The sequence below is a fragment of the Peromyscus californicus genome, unplaced genomic scaffold (assembly GCF_007827085.1).
Source record: "Peromyscus californicus insignis strain IS unplaced genomic scaffold, ASM782708v3 Scaffold_2__1_contigs__length_46816999, whole genome shotgun sequence".
Taxonomy (NCBI): domain Eukaryota; kingdom Metazoa; phylum Chordata; class Mammalia; order Rodentia; family Cricetidae; genus Peromyscus; species Peromyscus californicus.
This window is the reverse complement of record NW_026294540.1, coordinates 25,552,292-25,573,004: the sequence shown is the minus strand read 5'-3', so window position 1 is coordinate 25,573,004 and position 20,713 is coordinate 25,552,292. Positions and strand designations below refer to the sequence as shown.

The 20,713-nt window shown below is 43.6% G+C and overlaps 1 protein-coding gene across 2 annotated transcripts in view; it reads right to left on the bottom strand.

The window, feature by feature from the left end:
- Baz1b (bromodomain adjacent to zinc finger domain 1B) overlaps positions 1-19,687 on the bottom strand; it is a 60,945-nt gene extending 41,258 nt beyond the window's left edge. The window contains exons 1-4 of one of the 2 annotated variants that reach the window (XM_052753971.1): positions 19,182-19,687; positions 9,533-9,649; positions 6,801-6,945; positions 2,299-2,590 (exon numbers count right to left, since the gene is read on the bottom strand). In XM_052753971.1, coding sequence (XP_052609931.1) covers positions 2,299-2,590; positions 6,801-6,945; positions 9,533-9,649; positions 19,182-19,288 — 661 coding nt within the window. In that variant the 5' untranslated portion in view covers positions 19,289-19,687. The remainder of the gene's footprint in view (positions 1-2,298; positions 2,591-6,800; positions 6,946-9,532; positions 9,650-19,181) is intronic. The other variant, XM_052753972.1, reaches the window with a different exon arrangement.
- Positions 19,688-20,713: the final 1,026 nt, after the last annotated feature.

The following is a 20,713-nucleotide window of genomic DNA, read 5'->3' as shown; positions in this document are numbered from 1 at the left end:
AATTAATACAGGCATGGTGGTAAACATTTGATATACCTGTAAGCCCAGAACTCAAGAGAGTAAGTATGGGTTACAGAGCAAATTACAGTCCTAGGCTGTCAAGGAGCCTGTGAAGAAAAAGTGCCAAGTACTTGGTACACTTGGTGCACAAGCCTATGACCCAGTATTCTCCAGGTAGAGGTGGAAAGGTCAAGAACATCTCCCTCAGTTACAGTGGGCATGAGGATAGCCTAGACTACTTGAGTCCCTGTTGCAAAGCAAAGAAGTAAAAAAATGTAAAAAGTAAGATAGAAGTTAAATCCTAACAGTACAAAGGAACTAGCCACTGGTCAGTAGGAAGAGCAGACAATATTCTCACCAGGACCTAAGAGTATCATTGGGTGTGGTGGTACACACCTATCTACAATTCAAACTAGTCTTGGTCACAAGAGATCCAGTGTTAAAAAAACAAAGAATAAAACATCAAGCCAAAATAAGAACACATAGCTAACACGCTGTGTTCCTGTTCATATATTAACTCTTTTTCCTACCCCACAAAAACAATTTGCAACCTCAGGTAATCAGAAGTCCCACATTTTGAGGGCTGGCAAGATGGGGCTCAATAGTTAAGAGCACTTGCTGTTCTCTTCCAGAGGACCCAAGTTCGGTTCCCGGCACCCACACTGGATGATTTACAACCACCTGTAACTCTGGATCCAGAGGATCTTTCTCTTGGCCTCTGTGTACCTACACACATGTGGCACACACTTACACAGACTCACACACATACACATAGATACAAATAGAATAAACTTATAAATAAACAAAACTTCAGGAGAGAAACTGGAAATGGTAGGCATGTGCATTCACAACAGAAATAACACTGCAAGGCCAGCTACAACTAGTCTCAGAAGTGTCCTTCAGACTACATAAGGCCTTCCAAAATAATCAGCATGGATCCAAACCACCTGAACATGACAGAATGGATGGCAGACAAAGTGGCAATTCAAACAGTGAAGTGAAATTATTTGATCAACAGTTACAGATCATGTACAACAAACACTGTGTAATCATTTTGAGACAAAAGGATTCTACTGCAGTTAATTTCCTTATCTAAACAGTCAAATTAAGTAAACGACAAAGGCATAGGATATGTAGTACTCTCAAGCGTACTTTTCCTAGTGAGCAATGTTTTTAGTTCTTCTAACTGTAAAACATTATTTTAGTCTCTGTAAAAATTATTTTTGGACATCACAGTGAGTGATTCTAGTGGCCCCTACCTAAGAGTTAGATAAAAAGAGACAAACAGAAAAACAGAGGAGCTGAAAGCCACCACACTAGCTTGCACTGTAAAGAATAGGAAGGATTAGAATGTGCTTTGTCTATTTAAAAAAAAAAAAAAAAAAAAAAATGGGGCTGGAGAGACGGCTCGGTGGTTAAGAGCATGACTGCTCTTCCAGAGGGCCGGGGTTCAATTCCCAGCACCCACATGGCAGCACGTGACTGTCCATAACTCTAGTTCCAGGGACCTGACACCTCATACAATGCACATGAAATCAATTTAAATAAATTATTTAAAAAAAGAAAAAAGAATGTGCTTTGTCTACCTGGACCACTGCCTCCTCTCTCCACACCTACATGTTTTCAGCTTTAAGAGTAAAAGGAAGGGCTGGAGAGATGGCTCAGCGGTTAAGAGCACTGGCTGCTCTTCCAGAGGTCCTGAGTTCAATTCTCAGCACCCACATGGTGGCTCACAATCACCTATCGTGGGATCTGAGGCCCTCTTCCACTATAAAGGTGAACATGCAGATACAGTATTCATATACATAAAATAAATAAATAAATAGAATCTTTAAAAAAAGGAAAGAGGGAAGGGTGTGGTGGCACACATCCTATATCTGAGCACTATGGAGTCAGAGGCAGGCTTATATCCGTGTGTTCCATGACAGCCTGGCCTACCTAGTAAGTTCCAAGCCAGCCAGGGCTACATTGTAAGACCTTGTCTCAAAAAAAAAAAAAAAAAAAAAAAAAAAATATCAAACTGACAAACCACCACCACCAAAGAGTAGGAAAGAATCCTGGGTGAATATTGGTGCATACCTGTAATCCTAGAATTTAGGAGACAGAGACAAGAGGACCTCTCCAAATTTGAGGCCAACCTAGACTACATATTCAGACTCTGAATCAAAAGGAAAAAAAAAAGGAAAATTAAAGGAAATCCAATTTTCTTTACATCTTAGTTAGGAATAGTCTTAATTAGGGAGTTTTAGTGGCTTTTGGAATCATAACAAATACAATCACGTCTGTATGAAAACCTACTTTTGCATGTGGTTGCTAAAGCATGCTCTATTCTGTGTAAGAAATGAGGAGAGTCTCGACTGAAAAGCACGCTGGCCTCATACATACTAATACTCTCTCTCCTGCCTTCATCCTCTGTGACCACTGCCGCCTCCTTCTTCTGGTGCTCCTGAGCCATCTGACTGGAGTTCTCTTTGTCACTTGATGGAGAATCACAGGCCCCATCAGATTTCTTCTCAGCAGCCTCTTCATCAACTTTCTCCAAAGGATGAATCTTCACAATCTTTACCTTGAGCATTTTCTCCTTTCCAACCTATACAAGTGGTAGAGAAAATTAAGAGATACTTAATAAGTAAATAGAACGAGAAACCTAAAGAAATAGAAAACATGACCCAGTACACACGCCTAATGTGGTGATTTGAATAAGAATGGCCCCCATAGGCTCTGGTGACCGCTTAAGTCACCAGAGAGTGGCACTCTTTGAAAGGATTAGAATGTAGGGCCTAGTTAGAAGTGTGTCACTGGGGGTGGGCTTTGAGGTTTCCAAGTCCAAGCTAAGAATCTCAGCACTCGGGAGACAGAGACAGGCGGATCTCTGTGAGTTCGAGGCCAGCCTAGGCTACAGTGTGAGTTCCAGGACAGACACCAAAACTACACAGAGAAACTCTGTCTCAAAAAAATGAAAGAAAAAAAAAAAAATCCAAAGTCCCAGTATGCCTGTCTGTCTGTCTCTGCCTATGGATCAGGATGTAACTCTCAGCTACTGTCCCATGCCATGTGTTCCTCCATGCTCCCTACCATGATGACAATGACCTAAGCCTCTGAAACTGTAAGCAAGCCCTTAATTCAGTGTTTTCCTTTACAAGAGTTACTCTAGGTTGGGTGGTAGTGCGCACACCTTTAATCCCAGCACTCGGGAGCAGATGCAGGCAGATCTCTGTGAATTGGAGGCCAGCCTGGTCTACAAAGCAAGTTCCAGGACAGCCAGAGCTACCCAGTGAAACCCTGCCTTGAAAAACACAACAAAACAAAAAAAGTTACTTTAATCATGGTGTCTCTTCACAGCAATAGAACAGTGACTAAGACACCTAGCAAACAAAAAATTCATGAAAACGCTGAAGTATCCAGGCACGGTAAACTTTGTTTCTCAGATTTCTAGGCCTAAATAAAGTATCTTAGCAAATAAAATGAGCCTGACACAGTATCATGTCTTGGAAGGGTGGGGAAGGATTGCTTTGAGTTCAAAACCAGTCTTCAATACACAGTGAACTCCATGCCAGCCTGGACTTCAAAGACCCAGTTTCAAAAATCAACTAAACCAGTGGTTCTCAACCTTCCTAATACTGTGACACCTCATGTGTGGTGACCCCCAACCATAAAACGATTTCATTGCTACTTCATAACTGTAATTTTGCTGCTGTTATGAATCGTAAATATCTGATATCCAGGATATTTGGTTTTGACCTACAGGTTGAGAACCACTGAACTAAACAAACAAACGATCTGGTACAAAAATATTAAGCCAATCTACAATCTCCAGGAGCTGAGGCAGGAAGATCAGGACCTCTCCAGCACCCCCTACACAGTGAGTTCAAGGTCAGCCTGGGCTATACAGCAGAGCCTTGTTTCAACAACAGAAAATTTTAAAATAGAATAAAACAGAGGGCTGGCGAGATGGCTTAGCAGTTAAGAGCACTTGCTCTTGCAGAGGACAGGGGTTTGGTTCCTAGCACCCATATGGTACTCACAACTATCTGTAACCCCAGTTCTAGGTAATCCAACAGGCATGTGTTTGGTACACATACATTTATGCAGGCAAAACATTCATAAAGTAAAATCAATCTTAAAGAAATAATACTATTGCATAATTCATGTACTAATGTACTAAGAGTAATTGCAGTGGTAGCTTAATATATACCAAGTACAGTTCAAGAGCCTGTGTGCTTTTTGGTTTATTTTCTAAGAGGGGATCTCACTGTAGTCCTGTGCAACCTGGAACTCACCATGCAGAGCAAACTCACCTAACCCTTGTGGTAATCCTCCTGTCCTTTTCTCTCAAGTACTAGGATTACAAGTGTGTATCACCATATCCAGACAAGAACTTACTTTCATTTTTCAAAAAGAAACTGTATAAATCCATATGCAGTCGTTACAGAACCCATCTGCTAAAGGACTACCTTTTCCCCACTTACTTACCCTTCAGTGCCCATTACAGATCAGTTGTCTGGTCTCTTTTTGAATGTCAGTCTACTGCACTATCTAATTGTCTCACCACAGAAACGAAACGAGCTGGGCATGGTGGCACGTGACTGGGATCCCAGAACTCTAGAGGAAGTTGCAGAAGGACTGACACAGGAAAGGCAAACCTAGTCCTACGGATTTACGGAGCAGCCTGAGCTACAATCAAACCCCGTCTCAAACAGACACAAAAGCAGAGACTGGAGAGAGAGCTCAGGGATTACAGTGAACCTCGGGAGGGTTCAAAGCACCCACATCCAAATATTCACACAACCACCTTTGACTCCAATTCAAGGAGGATCAATCAGACACCCTGGTATCCATGGACATCTGCATTCACATACTCATACCCACACGGGTAATTAAAAAGAAATAAAAGAACTGCTAAACTCCAGAGTACTGGGATTAAAGGCGTGAACCACCACTGCCTAACTCATTTCTACTTTCTGGACCCACTGCCTTCCTTTGTTTCCTTGAGGTTTGTTTAGAAATGACAATCTCCCTACTTCTCATAGCAACCAGGACTTCTGGTAAAGTGTTCTTTGTGCTAGATCAGACTGTTGCCCGACTTCAAAAGTCCCTTTACTAAACTCAATTCAATTACACCATTCAAGTCCACCATCTGTTTTTTGTCAAGATGTGACTGATACCAGGAATGTGATTAGAACTCAATAGCCAGCCAGGTTTATATAGCATGCCCTTAAAGGGAGAGGCATGTGGATCTCTTTGAGTTGGAAATCAGTCTGGTCTACAAAGTGAGTTCCAGAACTGGTAAGACTATGTAGAAAGACCCTGTCTCAAAAACAACAAATACAAAGAGACCAGGCCAGAGAACTGCTTAAACACTAAGGCCCGCCTCGCATATAGTGAGACCATCTCAAAACCAAACCAGCCGGTAAACAAAATCACTGATAACCTCAGACATTACAAATAAAAAGATAAAACACAGAGAATGAGTGTAAATTCATTAAATACATTAATGAAATAAAGTGCAAGCAGAGTGAGGTATCAGACAGACATATATGAACTGAATGATCTCATCACTTATTGGCTACTACAGCATACTCACTCTGCCACTGAGCAGACAGCCAGCCACTTAAAAAAACCAACAATCACATTCTCGGTTTGCAAAGATGGGTAGTTATTTAAATCAACATCTAAGTAATAGCATGCAAAGATAAGGGGTTGCTTTATTTTGTTTCTGGAAACATTTTTCTCCTCCTACTTGGAAAAGCATTTCCTGGAGCCACTTCTACTCACCAAAGTTCTTTCTCACTTTTTCTTTTCTTTTCTTTTTTTTTTTTTTTGGTTTTTCGAGACAGGGTTTCTCTGTGTAGCTTTGCGCCTCTCCTGGAACTCACTTGGTAGCCCAGGCTGGCCTCGAACTCACAGAGATCCGCCTGGCTCTGCCTCCCGAGTGCTGGGATTAAAGGCGTGCGCCACCACGGCCCGGCTTCACTTTTTCTTAATAAACCTATGTTCACGCTGGCAGGATGGTTCAATGATAAAGGCATGTGCCAACAAACTGACAATCTGAGCTGTGCAAGTCAAAACCCAACACCCATAGGCTGTTCTCTGACCTCCACCTCTGTACTGTTGTACAGGAGTGCCCGCACATATATAAACACCAATATCTAAGTAAACAAACACAATGAGAACTTGTGTGAAATAAATCTGTCACACTGCTTAAAAGAGAAAGGGGAAAGAAGCAGCAGCAGCAACAGCAAGAAAGCATGTGTGCACGTTCTTCTTCATCTATGATCCCAACACTGGGGAGGCTGAGGCAGGAAGATGCCCGCAACTCAGAGGACAGCCTGGGCTGCACATAAGTTCTGAGCCAGCATGGGATGTAGAGCAACATCCTAAGTCAAAGCAACAAAAAAATGAGTAAGATAAAACTCTCTCAAAAAGTATTTCATCGTCGGGTGGTTGCACCGCGCACCTCTTATCCTGGTACTCCAGAGGCAGAGGCAGAGGCAGGTGGATATCTGAGTTTGAGGCCAGCCTGGTCTACAGAGTAAATTCCAGGACAGCCAGGGCTACAGATATACTCTCTCTCAAAAAACAAACAAACAAAAGTAAACAAGGCCGGGCGGTGGTGGCGCACGCCTTTAATCCCAGCACTCGGGAGGCAGAGCCAGGCGGATCTCTGTGAGTTCGAGGCCAGCCTGGGCTACCAAGTGAGTTCCAGGAAAAGGTGCAAAGCTACACAGAGAAACCCTGTCTCGAAAAAACCAAAAAAAAAAAAAAAAAAAAAAAAGGTAAACAAGAATGCAGGCACTTACCTCAAAGTCACACTCCTCTCCCACAGCATATTTGGTCATAATCTCCAGCCAGGCAGAGTCCACTAACTTCTCTAGGGAGGCTGTGTTATGGTGAACCATTTCCAGAACGAGCTTCTCGTACCAGGTAGGGAACTCTTCCTTCAAACTATATATATATATATATATATATATAAATGTCAAGGTTAGCAAGAAAACACAAGAAACTTCACCCAGAGATTCATTCAAACTCTTTTAAAAAAGACTTAGCATTTTAGGGCAATTTTAAGGTAACAGTAAAACAAATACTTCTTAAGAAAAATTTGCCGGGTGGTGGTGGCGCACGCCTTTAATCCCAGCACTCAGGAGGCAGAGCCAGGCGGATCTCTGTGAGTTCGAGGCCAGCCTGGGCTACCAAGTGAGTTCCAGGAAAAGGCACAAAGCTACACAGAGAAACCCTGTCTCGAAAAACCAAAAAAAAAAGAAAAAAAAAGAAAAAAGAAAAATTTTATTACTTGAGGATTTCAGACAATGTGTTTCACTCCCTCCCCCCAAAACAAACATTTCTGCAGCAAATACATGCAGAGCACTGGAAAAGAAACAAGGATTAAAGAGCACACAGCAGGCTGGAGGGAGGGCTCACAACAGGGAAGAGCATTTGCTGTTCTTAGAGGACCCAACTTCAGTTTCCAGCACAGAAACAACAACTCACAACCATCCCAAGTATTAGGGGATCTAACGTCTGACCTCCTTATGTACCAAGCAAGCATGTGGTGCACATACATGCAGGCAGGCAAATACTCCAATGCACAAAATAAAATAAACAAATCTAAAAAAATTGAAAAACAAAGCAAAACCCTGTTCAGCTGGCACTGAACTTAGAGATCTGTCTGCCCCTGCCTCCTGGATTGTTGGAACTAAAGGTGTGCACCATCACATTTGCCCCAGGAAAGGTTACATGTTAGTTCCTGACTTTAATCCAAAGCCCTAGCAAAGTCAAACAAGTTACCACTTTCATTCATTTATCTAGCAAAAAGTAATTGTAACTGTCACACCAAGGATGGCAGTGAACACCACAAAGTGGTCCTCAGACACTGATAACAGCCTGTGTCAGTCCTTTTGAAAAGCAACTGGAGGGATGAAGAGATGGCTCTGTTGTTAGAACACTGGCTGCTCTTCCAGGACCCAGGGTCAATTCCCAGCACCCAGATTACAGCTCATAAATATCTGAAACTCCAGTTCAAGAGAATTCTAGCTTCTGAGAGCACTGCACTCACATAGTGTACAGACATACATGCAAGCAAAACATCTATACACAGAAAATAAGGTTAATCTCAAAAAAAGAAAAAAAGCAACTGGGCAACACTTATCAAAACTGCTATATATGCAAAGATATTCACAGTTGGATTCCTTTAAAAGAAAATACAAAGCAAACTAAATGGATAACTAGACATGCAATTTCAACCCTATCATTTTATACTTATTTGAAGCACTGGGGAGGAGTGGATCAAGTATGGGAACAATCATAGAAATGCCAGGGTTAAGTGTGCCTATTGAGGTACTAGAGATTGAACCAGGGGAATATCAGTAAGCCTTCCGAAGAGCTGCACCTTCAGCCTTGTGTTAGGTTTGGATTATCTTGCTTCACTCTATGCCATCCATAGCTACCTATACCCTACAAAGTCAATCTCTTTCCATTAATTCTCTCAAGTCAATCAAGTTTTAAAAGTTCATTGTCTGAGGTTATTTCAGGAGAGAGAGGCTGAATGGTAAGTGTTCAGATTCTTTTACTCTAGATCACATATCTTTCTTTTTTTTAAAGATTTATTTATTATGTATACAGTGTTCTATCTGCACATATGCTTATAGACCAGAAGAGGGCACCAGATCTCATTATAGATGGTTGTGAGCCACCATGTGGTTGCTGGGAATTGAACTCAGGACCTCTGGAAGAGCAGTGGTGCTCTTAACTGCTGAGCCATCTCTCCAGCCCCACATATCTTTTTAAAATAAAACTGGACACTATTTTTTCTTAACAATGCTAGAGATCAAACCAGGGACCCTGAGCATGCTGGGCAAGTGTTATACCATTGAATAACATTCCCCAGAATACTGCCATAATCAGAAAATAAAGATTTCTACCTTAACTAAATACACACGTACTACACGCATGCCAGATGCCCAAGGAGGTCGGAAGAGGGCATCAGATCCCCTGGAACTGGAGTTATGGATGGTTGTGAACCACCATGTGGGTGCTGGGAATTGAACCCAGGTGCTCTGCAAGAACAACAAGTACTCCTAACACAGAGCCATCTCGTCAGTCCCCTTCGCTCTTTTTCAATAATCCGCCATCGCTTCTTACATTCTATTCTTAGTTACCAAATCACATCAAACATTTCCCAAGTGTATTTTGCAGAACTTCTGGCCAATACAGTTTTAGTCTAATTTTTGTTGCTTGATATTACTTCTAGATCTTATCAGCCCTTTACTTAGAATTGTATTTCCAAAGTACTTACAAGGTTAAAAAAAAAACACCCAAAGGCCTAGTAAAATACCCAGTAAGTGCACACTTTTAAATACCAGCAAAACGCTACTAAGCAAGAGCACCCAGACACCAGTACTGTACACTACCACAATGTATTCCATTCATGCCCCAAACCTCTACATACAAACACTGCCTTAAGGGTCAATTATCCTCACTCAACTTTCGTGACACAGGGAAGACGGTGCCAAAGGGCAAGGCATCTGCTACTCACAGTTCAGCAACTTCCTGTTCCTCCTCCCAGGCCTCCTTGTGTGTTAGCTGACTGCTTCCAGTGCTCTTACAGGTCCAAATGCGCTCGCTGTATCTTTCCAAGCGGGCTTCATACTCTCTGTCAGCAGTAGCTCAGGAAAATAGTCAAGCAACAAAAAACCAACACATCTACACAGAGAAACCGTCTCGAAAAACAAACAAAAGAAAAAAAAAAAACACTCAGAAAAGACCTATCTATAGAAAAAAAAAAATCCAAGTATCCTTTCTATAATGTAGAGCAAGATAAAATAAGAATGGAATCTGTTTAAGTCATAAATCCAAAGTATGATCATAGTTGAAGCATGATAACAGCTGGCCACATTTTACAACAAAATAATAATAATGGGCCATTTAGTTGTCTCAGTGACTGAAGAAATCACTACCAAGCCTGATGAACTGAGTTTGACCCCCAGAATCCATATGATAGAAGAAAAGAATTGACCCCCCAAACAAGCTGTCCTCTCACCTCCACATGTGAACCATGCACAATAAATAAACTGCTGTAAAAAGAAATTTTAATATTTTGATACAAATGAAATTTCATGAACTCACCAAGGTTTCATTTCACAATTTTTACAGAACTAAAAATTCAAAAGAAAATTGTAAAAAGCCAGTCATGGTGGCACATGGCAAATGGCAAATCAAAATACAAGTCATGGGGCTGGAGAAATGGCTCAGCTGTTCAGAGCACTGGCTGTTCTTCCAGAGGACTCACATTCAATTCCCAGCACCCACATGGCAGCTCACAACTGTAACTCCAGTTCCAGGGGATCCGACACCCTCATACAGACATACATGTAGGTACAACACTGATGCACATAAAATAAAAATAAACAAACCATTTAAAACTAAAAATAAAATAAAATACAAGTCATGAGGAATAAAGACTTTTTTAGACAAGGGTCTTTTACTTGTAACTAGCTGGCTGAGAGTGAGTTCCAGCAGGGATGGTGGGAAAGTTGACATGGTGTATGCATGTATGGCACTACTCTATTCTCTTCTCCCATCTCACTCAGGAAGTGAATGAAGCCATAAATCCAAATCAAATCCGCATGCCTCTCCTTTCCATGTGCTAAAGGCATGCACCACCACACCCAGCAGGAATAAGGATTTAAGGTTAAATGAAACTGTAACACAACTCAGATGGTCACAAAGTTTATTCCACAGGGGCTAGTGAGAATAAGAGCACCGACTGCTCTTCCAGAGGACTCGGGTTCAATTCCCAGCACCCACATGGCAGCTAACAACTGTCTGTAACTCCAGTTCCAGGGAACTCAATATCCATGGCAAAACACCAATACACATAAAATACAAATGAAAAAATAAATAGTTTATCCCACAGGGGCTAGAGAGATGGCTCATCAGTTAAGAACACTTACTGCTCTGGCAGAGGGCTCAGATTAGGTTTCCAGCACCCACACAGTGGCTCACAACCATTCATAACACCAATTCCAAGGGATTCAGTACCTCCTTACTTCCTTAAGACACCTGGCACGAATATGGGACATACACACACACACATGCAAGTGAAACACTTCTAAAATAAAACAAAGAAACCTAAAATAATAAAGAAACCTAAAATGGACTTTAAAAATTCAGTCTACAGTAAGATAAAATGACCACATGCCACAGGCAGTTTGGGGTCAATGCCATCAGCCCTTCTATCTACCTTGAAAACACTTGTTCCTTCCTAAGACTTAAAAAACAAATTCCAGGCTGGGACTGTCACTCAGTGGTAGGGCATCTGCCTTAGCATGCGTCAGACTGTCCGTCCAATTCCAGTATCACAAGACAAAATAATTAAGCCAACTGCATACACTCCTAAACATGACTTTGCTATACAATTTATTCCAGTCTTTATGTTGGCTCTGCTAACACTAACTTCACCAAACCATTAACTAGTTGTTCAGTCTTCCTGAGTGAGACGGGAGAGGAAAAAGAATAGTGCGCCTTTCCCACCATCCCAACTGGAGCTCCCTCTCAGCCAGCCATACTCAAATTCCAATAGCAAGTGACTAGTTTACTTCTGCGCACCAATAGTAACAGATGCTATACGAGAACACAAACGGAGCTGCAACTAGAGTTAGCTGCCAATCCCAGTGTGTTCCAAGCAACATGCTTTATCTTGGCTCAAAGTAGTTAAAGCCAGTAGTGGCACTCGCCTGTAATCCCAACACCTAGGAGGAAGGGGCAGGAAGATCAGGAGTTCTAGGTCATCCTCAGTTACACAACTTGGGCCACATGAAACTTTGCCTCAAAAAACAAAAAACAAAATTAAAACGGGAGGGGAGGGCAACTGTTAAAAGACTACTAAGTCAGGAGCCTCTAAATTCTATTTTAGATTTTAGGTTACCAAAAGAAGTCACTCACTCCCAAGCAACCACTCACAGAAAATGTCAATTGAGGTTTTTGTTTCAGCAACTGCTGTACATGTAATTGAGACAAAATGTCAAAGCAATTCTCAAAAGGTTAAGCCATCTATAACTGATAAGGTATTTTCAAATCCTAGACTGTGTCATTATGCATTTACTTTTCATGACTTGAACAACTACTCTTACCACAATATGCTGCTGTATTCTCTTTAGCCTAGTAATATTTACTTCTTTCAAAAGTACCTGACTGTGGTGGTTTAAATGAGACTGGCCCCCATTAGGCTCATATATCTGAATGCTTGGTCATTAGGAAGTGGCACTATTTGAGAAGGATTAGGAGGTGTGACCTTGCTGGAGTAGGTATAGTCTTGTTGGAGAAAGTGTGTCACTGGGGGTGGGCTTGGGGTTTCAAAACCCCAAACTAGTCCCAGTGTCTTGATCTATCTGCTGCCTGTGGGTCAGGATGTAGAACTCTCAGTTACCACCATGACAATAATGGTCTAAACCTCTGAAACTGTAAATACCTTATCAGTTATAGATGGCTTAACCTTTTGAGAATTGCTTTGACATTTTGTCTTAAGCCCCAATTAAATGTTTTCTGTTGTAAAAGTTGCTGTAGTCATGGTGTCTCTTCATAGTAATAGAACACTGACCAAGACACTGACAGTCTTTAAAAGTGGCCCAACAACATACGGAAGTTTAAATAGCATAACTAAAGAGGCTGGATAGATGGCTCTGTGGATAAGAGCACCTATTGCTCTTGCAGAGAACCTAGGTTCAGTTGCCAGAATCCAAATTCACAACTATCTGTAGAGTTCCAGGAGACTTGATATTCTCTTCTGACCACCAGACACTAGACATACAGGTGGTGCACATACACACATGCAGGAAAAACACCCATGCACATAAATTAACGAGCAAACAAACAAGAAACCAAAGTAACTAAAGATGGGCATGGTGGTACATACTTGCAATCCCAGCATTCCAGAGGCTGGAGTCTGTCACAAACACACACAAGTATAGTCCTAAGAATACTAATAAAGCCAACTCTCAGATTTGCTTTTTAATTCTATCTTTTCTCTCTTTGGATCATACTGCCAATCAATTAACAACTCTAATCTGGAATAATCTATTATATTAAATTAACTGGGCATTGTCATACACTTGTAATCTCAATACATGAAAGGTGGAGGCAGGAAGACTGCCCCAAGTTCAAAGCCAGCCTGTGCCACACACAAAGTTTGAAACCAGCATGGGCTATAATGCAACAGAAAAATAAACCCCATCAAAACTACAACTTTGGGAGATGCAGAGATGGCTCCGTGTTTTAGATCAGAGGGCCTGGGGGTTTATTCCTAGCACCCACATGACAGCTCACAACCATCCCTAACTCCAGTTTCCAGGAATCTGTCCCCCTCTTCTGGCCTCTGAAGGTACTAGGCACACGCAGGCAAAACACCCATACATATAAAATAATTTTATTTTAATTTTTAAAGATTTATTCGGAGCCTGGTATGGTAGCACATGCTTTTAATCCCAGCACTGGGGAGGCAGAGGCAGGCTGATCTCTGTTGAGTTCCAGGACAGCCTGGGCTACAAAGTGAACTTCAGGACAGCCAGGGCTGTTACACAAAGAAACCCTGTCTTGAAAAACCAAAACCAAAACAAAACAACAACAACAAAAAAGATTTATTTAAAACTATAACCTGGGGGCTGGAGAGATGGCTCAGAGATTAAGAGCACTGACTGATCTTCCAGAGGTCCCGAGTTCAATTCCCAGCAACCACATGGTGGCTCACAATCATCTGTAATAAGATCTGGTGCCCTCTTCTGGTCATACATGCTGTATACATAATAAATACATAAATCTTAAAAAAAAAAACCAAAAAACCGTAACCTAATTCTATTTACAGTTACCAACTCTTCAAACATGCTCTGCTCAGTCTAAGAGTCAGATATACTGTGCAAGTAACAACAGTCCCTCATTAAGGCATCTAAGAGTTCTTGTAGCACACCACAAAACTCCTAAGATGGTTGTTTCTAAAATTCAGCAAATACCACAACTGATGCACACAACAAAAGTATGAGTCAACAACAGGTTGTTGGTAGCTCCAGCTCCTGCTTAAAACCCAGCTTTACTTAATAGACCATCCTATGGCCAAATAATATCAAAAACTGTTAGCTGGGTCTAGTGATGCATACCTACAGTACCACCAGTCAGAAGGCTAAGGCTGGAGGAACTGCCTAAAGTTCTAGACCAGCCAGAGCTAAAGAAGACATACACAAACAAAGTAAAAACCAAGTAAAAGCCAGTCTGGATTTCTTTAAGTCAGACTATAACTCAAAAAAAAAAAAAACAAAAACAGAGCTGAAGGGTTGGACATGTGGCACACACCTTTAGTCCCAGCACTCAGGAGGCAGAAGCAGGTGGATCTCTGTGAGTTTGAGGGCAGCCTGGTCCGCATAGTGAGTTCCAGGACAGCCAGGGCTGCATAGTAAGACCCTGTCTCAAAACAAACAAACAAAGCTGGAGAAATGACTCAAGGATTAAGAGCACTGATTGCTGCTCTTCCAGAGGATCCGGGTTCAATTCCCAGTACCCACATGACAGCTTGCAACTGTCTGTAACTACAGTCCCAGGGAACCCTACTCTTTCTTTGGACCTCCATGAGTACCAGGAACACACCTAGTGTGATTCATTTATGCAGGTAAACACTCAGACACATAAAATAAATCTAAAAGCAACAAAAAAAAATATATACCAAACCTGATTCTAATAAACTAATGTTCTAGCAAGAGTATCTTGCCTATGGTACTACCCTATCAAAGAATAGCCCAGATTCAAAGGGAGAATACAATAGATACAATCTACAATAGTGATAATATGCAATCATTAAATGCATGAATTATCCTCAAATTCATTTTCTTTTTAAAAATTAAAACCAATTTGTGTGGGGGGGTGTCTGTGAATGTGTGAATGAATGCATGCTATGTATGTGTAGTACCTACAGAAGCCAGAAGAGGGCATTATATTCCTTCGGAGCTGGATTTACACAGGGTTGTGAGCCTGCAATCTGGGGTCCTCTGGTAGAGCCTCAAGTGCCCTTAACATTGAACTATCTCTTCAGCCCTTTCGTTTTTGAGACAGGGTCTTCTTGTACCCAGGCTGGCCTAAAATCCCTTTTCCTCTTGCCTCAGTTTCAGAATGCTGGGATTACAGCCATGAGCCACCAGTCAGCTTACACAGTAAATTCAAGGAAGAATACCAAGTACTGTCAAGAACACACAGGCTCACTGCTTTAAGGTGAAACAGAAAAACTTGTTGTAGCTATACATGCAATCAAAAGAAAGAGAAAATTAATCTTGTTAAAAATATAACCATAAACATAAATTGAGGAGTGGTAATACTTCAAATACAGCTGTTGCTCAACCATACATCTGCTCTCCTCTATGGAACCACTAATAGCCTCATAAAGAAACATGCCAACCAGCCAGCCACACAGTCCAGAGCTCTCTAAACCACCCTCAAAGTGCCCCCACTTCTGGAAATTTCCAGGAGAGCAATTTGCTCTAAATATAATCGGTTTAAAGAATTCCTCTGTTAAAAAGTTCTAAACACTGGTATAGGAAACTCTAAAAAAAGAATGTTTATTAAATACATACCATTTAAAGTGATTCAGGTTTCACTTTTCATTAAGAAAATGTCTGTAGGACTAGGGAAATAGTACTATGATGATGCCTGCCTAGCATGCTCCACAATGGTATGTATACACAGGATTACACACCCACTCCCCCATACAATAAATAAACAAAGCCTTTGTTAGTAGTTCTTAATTAGCTGGCTATGGCCATTTTTCAAATGGCTCAGTATACCTCTTGGCTTGGAATTTCTCTCTTTTTTGAAGTATTTATCATACTGCACTAGAATCAGATTGAAAAACAAAACCACCTCTGATATTAGTGTAATCATCAATAGTTCAAAAACAATAGCTGGGTGTGGTACCCTACAATTGTAATACTATCATTCAGGAGGCCAAGGCAGGCAAATCTCTGTGAGTTTAAGGACAGCCTGGACTACATATGAGTTCCAGGCCAACCAGTGCTACATAGTGAGAACCCTGCCTCAATAAAAAAAAAAATACATGAATGAATGACATACAAAGAGACTATGTTAGAGTCCCAGAAGTAAACTTTTACTCTACCAATATCATGGAAATTGTTTTAAAAAGCAAGTATGTTACCTTTGAAATAATGTACTTAGTAGAGCTAAATACACTTAATATCATCTAATCATAGCTTATATTATAAACTGACAGAGTAGACTAATATTTCGATAAATGTGGGGAGCATTGCTAGAGAGACGGCTCAGCAGTTAGGAGCACTTGTTGTCCTTGCAAAGGATCTAGGTTTAGTTCTCAGCTAATAATACATAGTGACAACCATATACAGACACACGTGGTGCATATACATACATGTAGGCAAAACACACATGCACATAAAATACACAAGTCTTAAAAAACTTTTAATTCAATTAAAATCAAAGGAGGAGGTGAGGCCTGGTGGCACAAGACTGATCCTAGCACCCAGAAATCCCTCACCTGGGAGGCTGAAGCGGGATTAGAGCTCAAGGGCAACATGAGCTGTGTCCCAGACACTGCATGCAGCTCAGTAGTACAGCATGTACTTAGCACACGCAAGGCCCTGGGTTCCATCCCGAGTACCACAATTCCTTGTTCTTCCCTTGTTCTTTACTGTGACATGGTTGAAAGAGCACTGGATTGTAACCCCAACCAACTCTCATCATCTACACTCAGAGTGTATGACCTTTAACACACCAACTTTAACTCTCCTGGGTCGATCAGCAGGCAGGCAGGAGATCTAGACCACCTCTAAGACCCATTTCAGCTCAGACATGCTACAGGCATACATGATCAAAATTACCCCACGGAGGTCAGGCATGTAGCGCACGCCTTTAGTCCCAACACTTAGAGGAGGGAGAGGTAGGAGCAGCTGTGAGTTTCAGGCCAGTTTGGTCTACAAAATGAGTTCCAGGCTTGACAGGGCTACACAGTGAAACCCTGTTGAAAAAGAACAACAACAACAACAACAACAACAACAACAACCATACATGGACTAGAGTCAACAGTGAGGTTAAGTGCAGAGGACCTGGGTTCAATTCCCAGCATCTACACGGTGCTCACAATCATCTTTAAGTCCAGTTCCAGGGCATCCAATGCTCTCTCTCATCTGGCCCCCAGAGGAACCAGGAACATGAGTGATACAGATACAGACACAGGCAAAACACTCAGACAGATAAAACTAACAGGAAGGAAAAAAAAGACTCTGGTCCAAGACTCTCTGTAGGTGAACTGGGATTCAGAACGGACACTAACAAAAACGAAGCTGTCCTGGACGGTGCTGGGGTAAAGGCCTTACAAGCCCAGTTCAAGACCTGCCTAAGGGACACGGTGAGTTCAGAGTCAGCCTCAGCATGTTAATGATGCCCTGGCAGAGGGCTACGGATGTAGTTTACTAGCAGAGCAAGGCCCTAGGTTCAATCCCCCAAGTACTGAGGAGGGGAAGGGAATGAAATACCCCAAGTATTCAAAACACTCTATTAAAGCCAAGATCAAGCTGAGCAGGTGGACACTTGGGAGGTTGAGGCAGGGGAACTGGGCATTCAAGGCCAGCTTCCAATACATAAATTAGAAGTCATCCTGGGCTACAAGAAAATTAAAACAAACACCAATGAAGCAAAGGGCAAGAGTACACTGAAGCAGTTCACCAGAATCCTTTCTGATCTACAGGTACAGCAGAAATTACAACAAAATCTAGTCTGTTAAAGGAAAGGGGATGATAAAAGTAGTTTGATACCGAAATCTATCTTCTTAAAAAACAAGCCAATGAACAGGCAGTAGTGGTGCACGCCTTTAAACCCAGCACTCAGGAGGTAGAGGCAGGTGGATCTCTGTGAGTTCAAGGCCAGCCTGGTCTACAGAACAAGTTCCAAGACAGCCAGGGCTACAGAGAGAAACCCTGTCTCAAAAAACAAATAAGCCTTAAAAGATTCATCTTACATTTCCCCAACCCTGCAAAAAAAGTGATACAACTTTTAACTAAGAGGCTATGCTTGGTCAAGAAATCTTAAAGCAATGATCAGAAATGCAGAGACTTCCTATTTTAAAACACCAGTTTCACATTCCTAAAACAAAAACGTTAAGGACGTCTCAGTATTTTTACCTACTTTTAACTCTACTGAATGGTGGCACAGGCTTGTATGTAAGGTTGATCAAGCCGAGGCAGGGTTACTGCAGGCTATGCAACTGGTTTAAAGACAACATGAACAACATGGTAAGACTTTGTCTCAAAAAATAAATGAGTAAAGAAATAATAAAATTAAAAAAAAAAAAAGAAAGAAAAGGAAAGAAAGCAAGCCAGTTGGGGAGGGGGAAAAAGAAGGATCAGGAATTCAAGTCCAGTCTCGACTGCATACTGAGTTCGAGGCCAGTCAGAGCTACACAAAGCACCCTCTCAAAAAAGAAAAAAAAAATGAAACTTGTACATTTCAAACCTGCTTGTTCTCTGGGAAAGAAAATGCCACCAGTACCATCAAGGCACGGTCCTGCTCCCTCCCACCTTCAGTGGGTGAGAAGTAAACGCCAGGTTTTGTGATTTACGGTTCTGTCAGTTCATCCCTGGCCTGAAGTCCACTCGGGAGGAGAAAAACGAAACCCACAACCCACATCAGTGTCCCTGCACAGCCCAGACAAGACGCGGAGGAAGCCTGCACAAGCCGGATCACGCGGCCGCGCCGGTCCAATTTCAAAAACTTAACTTGCCGCTTTCATTTAGAGGAAAGGAAGAGAAATAAAATGCGCATAGGAAACCCGGCTCCCCTCCCGAGTCCCTTAGGGCCCGGAGCCAAGTTGGGGAGGAGGGAATTGGTGCTGCGATCGTCACCGAAGCCCCGGGGACAAAGTAAGGGAGAAAGGATGGAGGCGCGCGGTTCCGGGAAGGACGGCAGGAGACGGCCCGATGGATTCCGCCGCGCCGCGGCGATCCCAGCCCGGGGAGGCAGGGCCCGGGCATCGCGGCCCGCGGATGGCCCGGTGCGGTGACAGCTGCCCCGCGAGCCGCGCGCGGCCCATTCGCATCTCGCCATCTCCATCCCTGGCCCTGCGCAGCCACGGCCGGGCGTCCACATCGCGCACAGGGGGGGGGAAAAAAAAAAAAGGATACTCCCGGGTGCGGAAGGCCTCCTGAGTGTGCGGGATGGTGAAGAGCGGCTCCTCTCCCGGCAGCGGTTTCACCAGCGGGAAGGGCTTGCGGCCCAGCAGCGGCGCCATCGCGGCGGCGGCGGCGGCGGGGACGGAGCGCCGGAGGCTCGGCCGCTCCGCCTCGCAGAGCTAGGCCCCGGCGGCTCCGAGCGAACGAGCGGAGCGAGCGAGCGAGCGAGCGAAGCGCCTGGCTCCCGGGGCGATGGGGGAGGGGAGGGGTGAGAGGGCGGCGCGAACTCCGGCTTCCCTCAGAGCTGGCGGCGGGACCGCGCCACGGCCATGGAAGCAAGGGGAACGCCGCCGAGGGGAAGAAACCGAGGGATTCTCCTCGCTCCTTCCGGCGGCTTTCACCTCACGCCGATCTCCGCCGCGGCGGCCGCTAGTCACGACTCCTCTCCAGCGGGCACGGGAGGAAATTATTGAAAAATGGCGGGAGATTCCCTTCCTCCCCCCCGCGGCCGGGCCAGCGCACACACTAACTTGCTCCTCCGTGGCGCCCTGGGACGGACGCTCCGATAGGCGGAGGGCTGGTCGGCGTTCATAGTCTATTGGCTCCGAGCGGCTGCCGCTCCGCGCCCGAGTCCCGCCCCCTGGGGGGGGGGCCCAGCCGTGTAGTTTGGTTGCAGCGCACTAGAGGGCAGTCTGAAGAGGTGAAAGGTCACGTTATGTAAGAGCCGGTGACTGGCGGCCGGGCCTCCGGTGGCGGACTTAAAAAGTAATGGGACAGTGAGGAAGAGGGGGAGGACGAAAGGTGGAGGACTCAAAGAGGTCAGAGCAGAAAGCCCTGTCATCGATACAGACACTGCGCCATCTGTCACCGGCGGCGACACCGACATCCGGGCACCCGCTGTCCGTGTGGTGCGCCGGAGGGGGGGAGGGGGAGCGCGCGGCCAGGGGCTTTGTCTTTCCACTCGCGCTCCGCCCCCTTCTTAAAGGGGCCGTGCTCGGCCACGCCCGGGGAGACGCGAGTGGAACTGGGCTGGGCGGGAAGTAACTCGGGCCCTCCCCAAACAGAGGTTCCGCGTTAGGGCGACTGGGACCCCCAACCTTGCTCGACCAGACAGACATCCGTGTGGTTGCGAAACGGAGATTAACAGCCGGCTTGTTTCTCAGGATTGACGGAGAAGGATAATGTAGAAGTTTTTTATTTTTAAAAAAAAATATATGGAAGAGGGGCTGCAGGGCTGGCCCAGGGGTTAAGATCGTGTAACTCCTCTTTCGGAGGACCCAAGTTCAGTTCCCGGGCTCCCACATCTGGTAGCTCGAAACTGTCTGTAACTGCAGCTCCGAGTTCCCATTCCTCTTGCCTCCTCGGGCAACAGTACTCAAACGTACATTACACCCCTACCGTGCGCGCACACATACACAATTTAAAAATAAATAAAAAATAAGTGAAAGGATAGTGTAAAAGTTTCATATATATATGAAATGTATATATATATGAAATATATGTGTATATATATGTATATGAATATACGGGGGGGGGTATGAGTC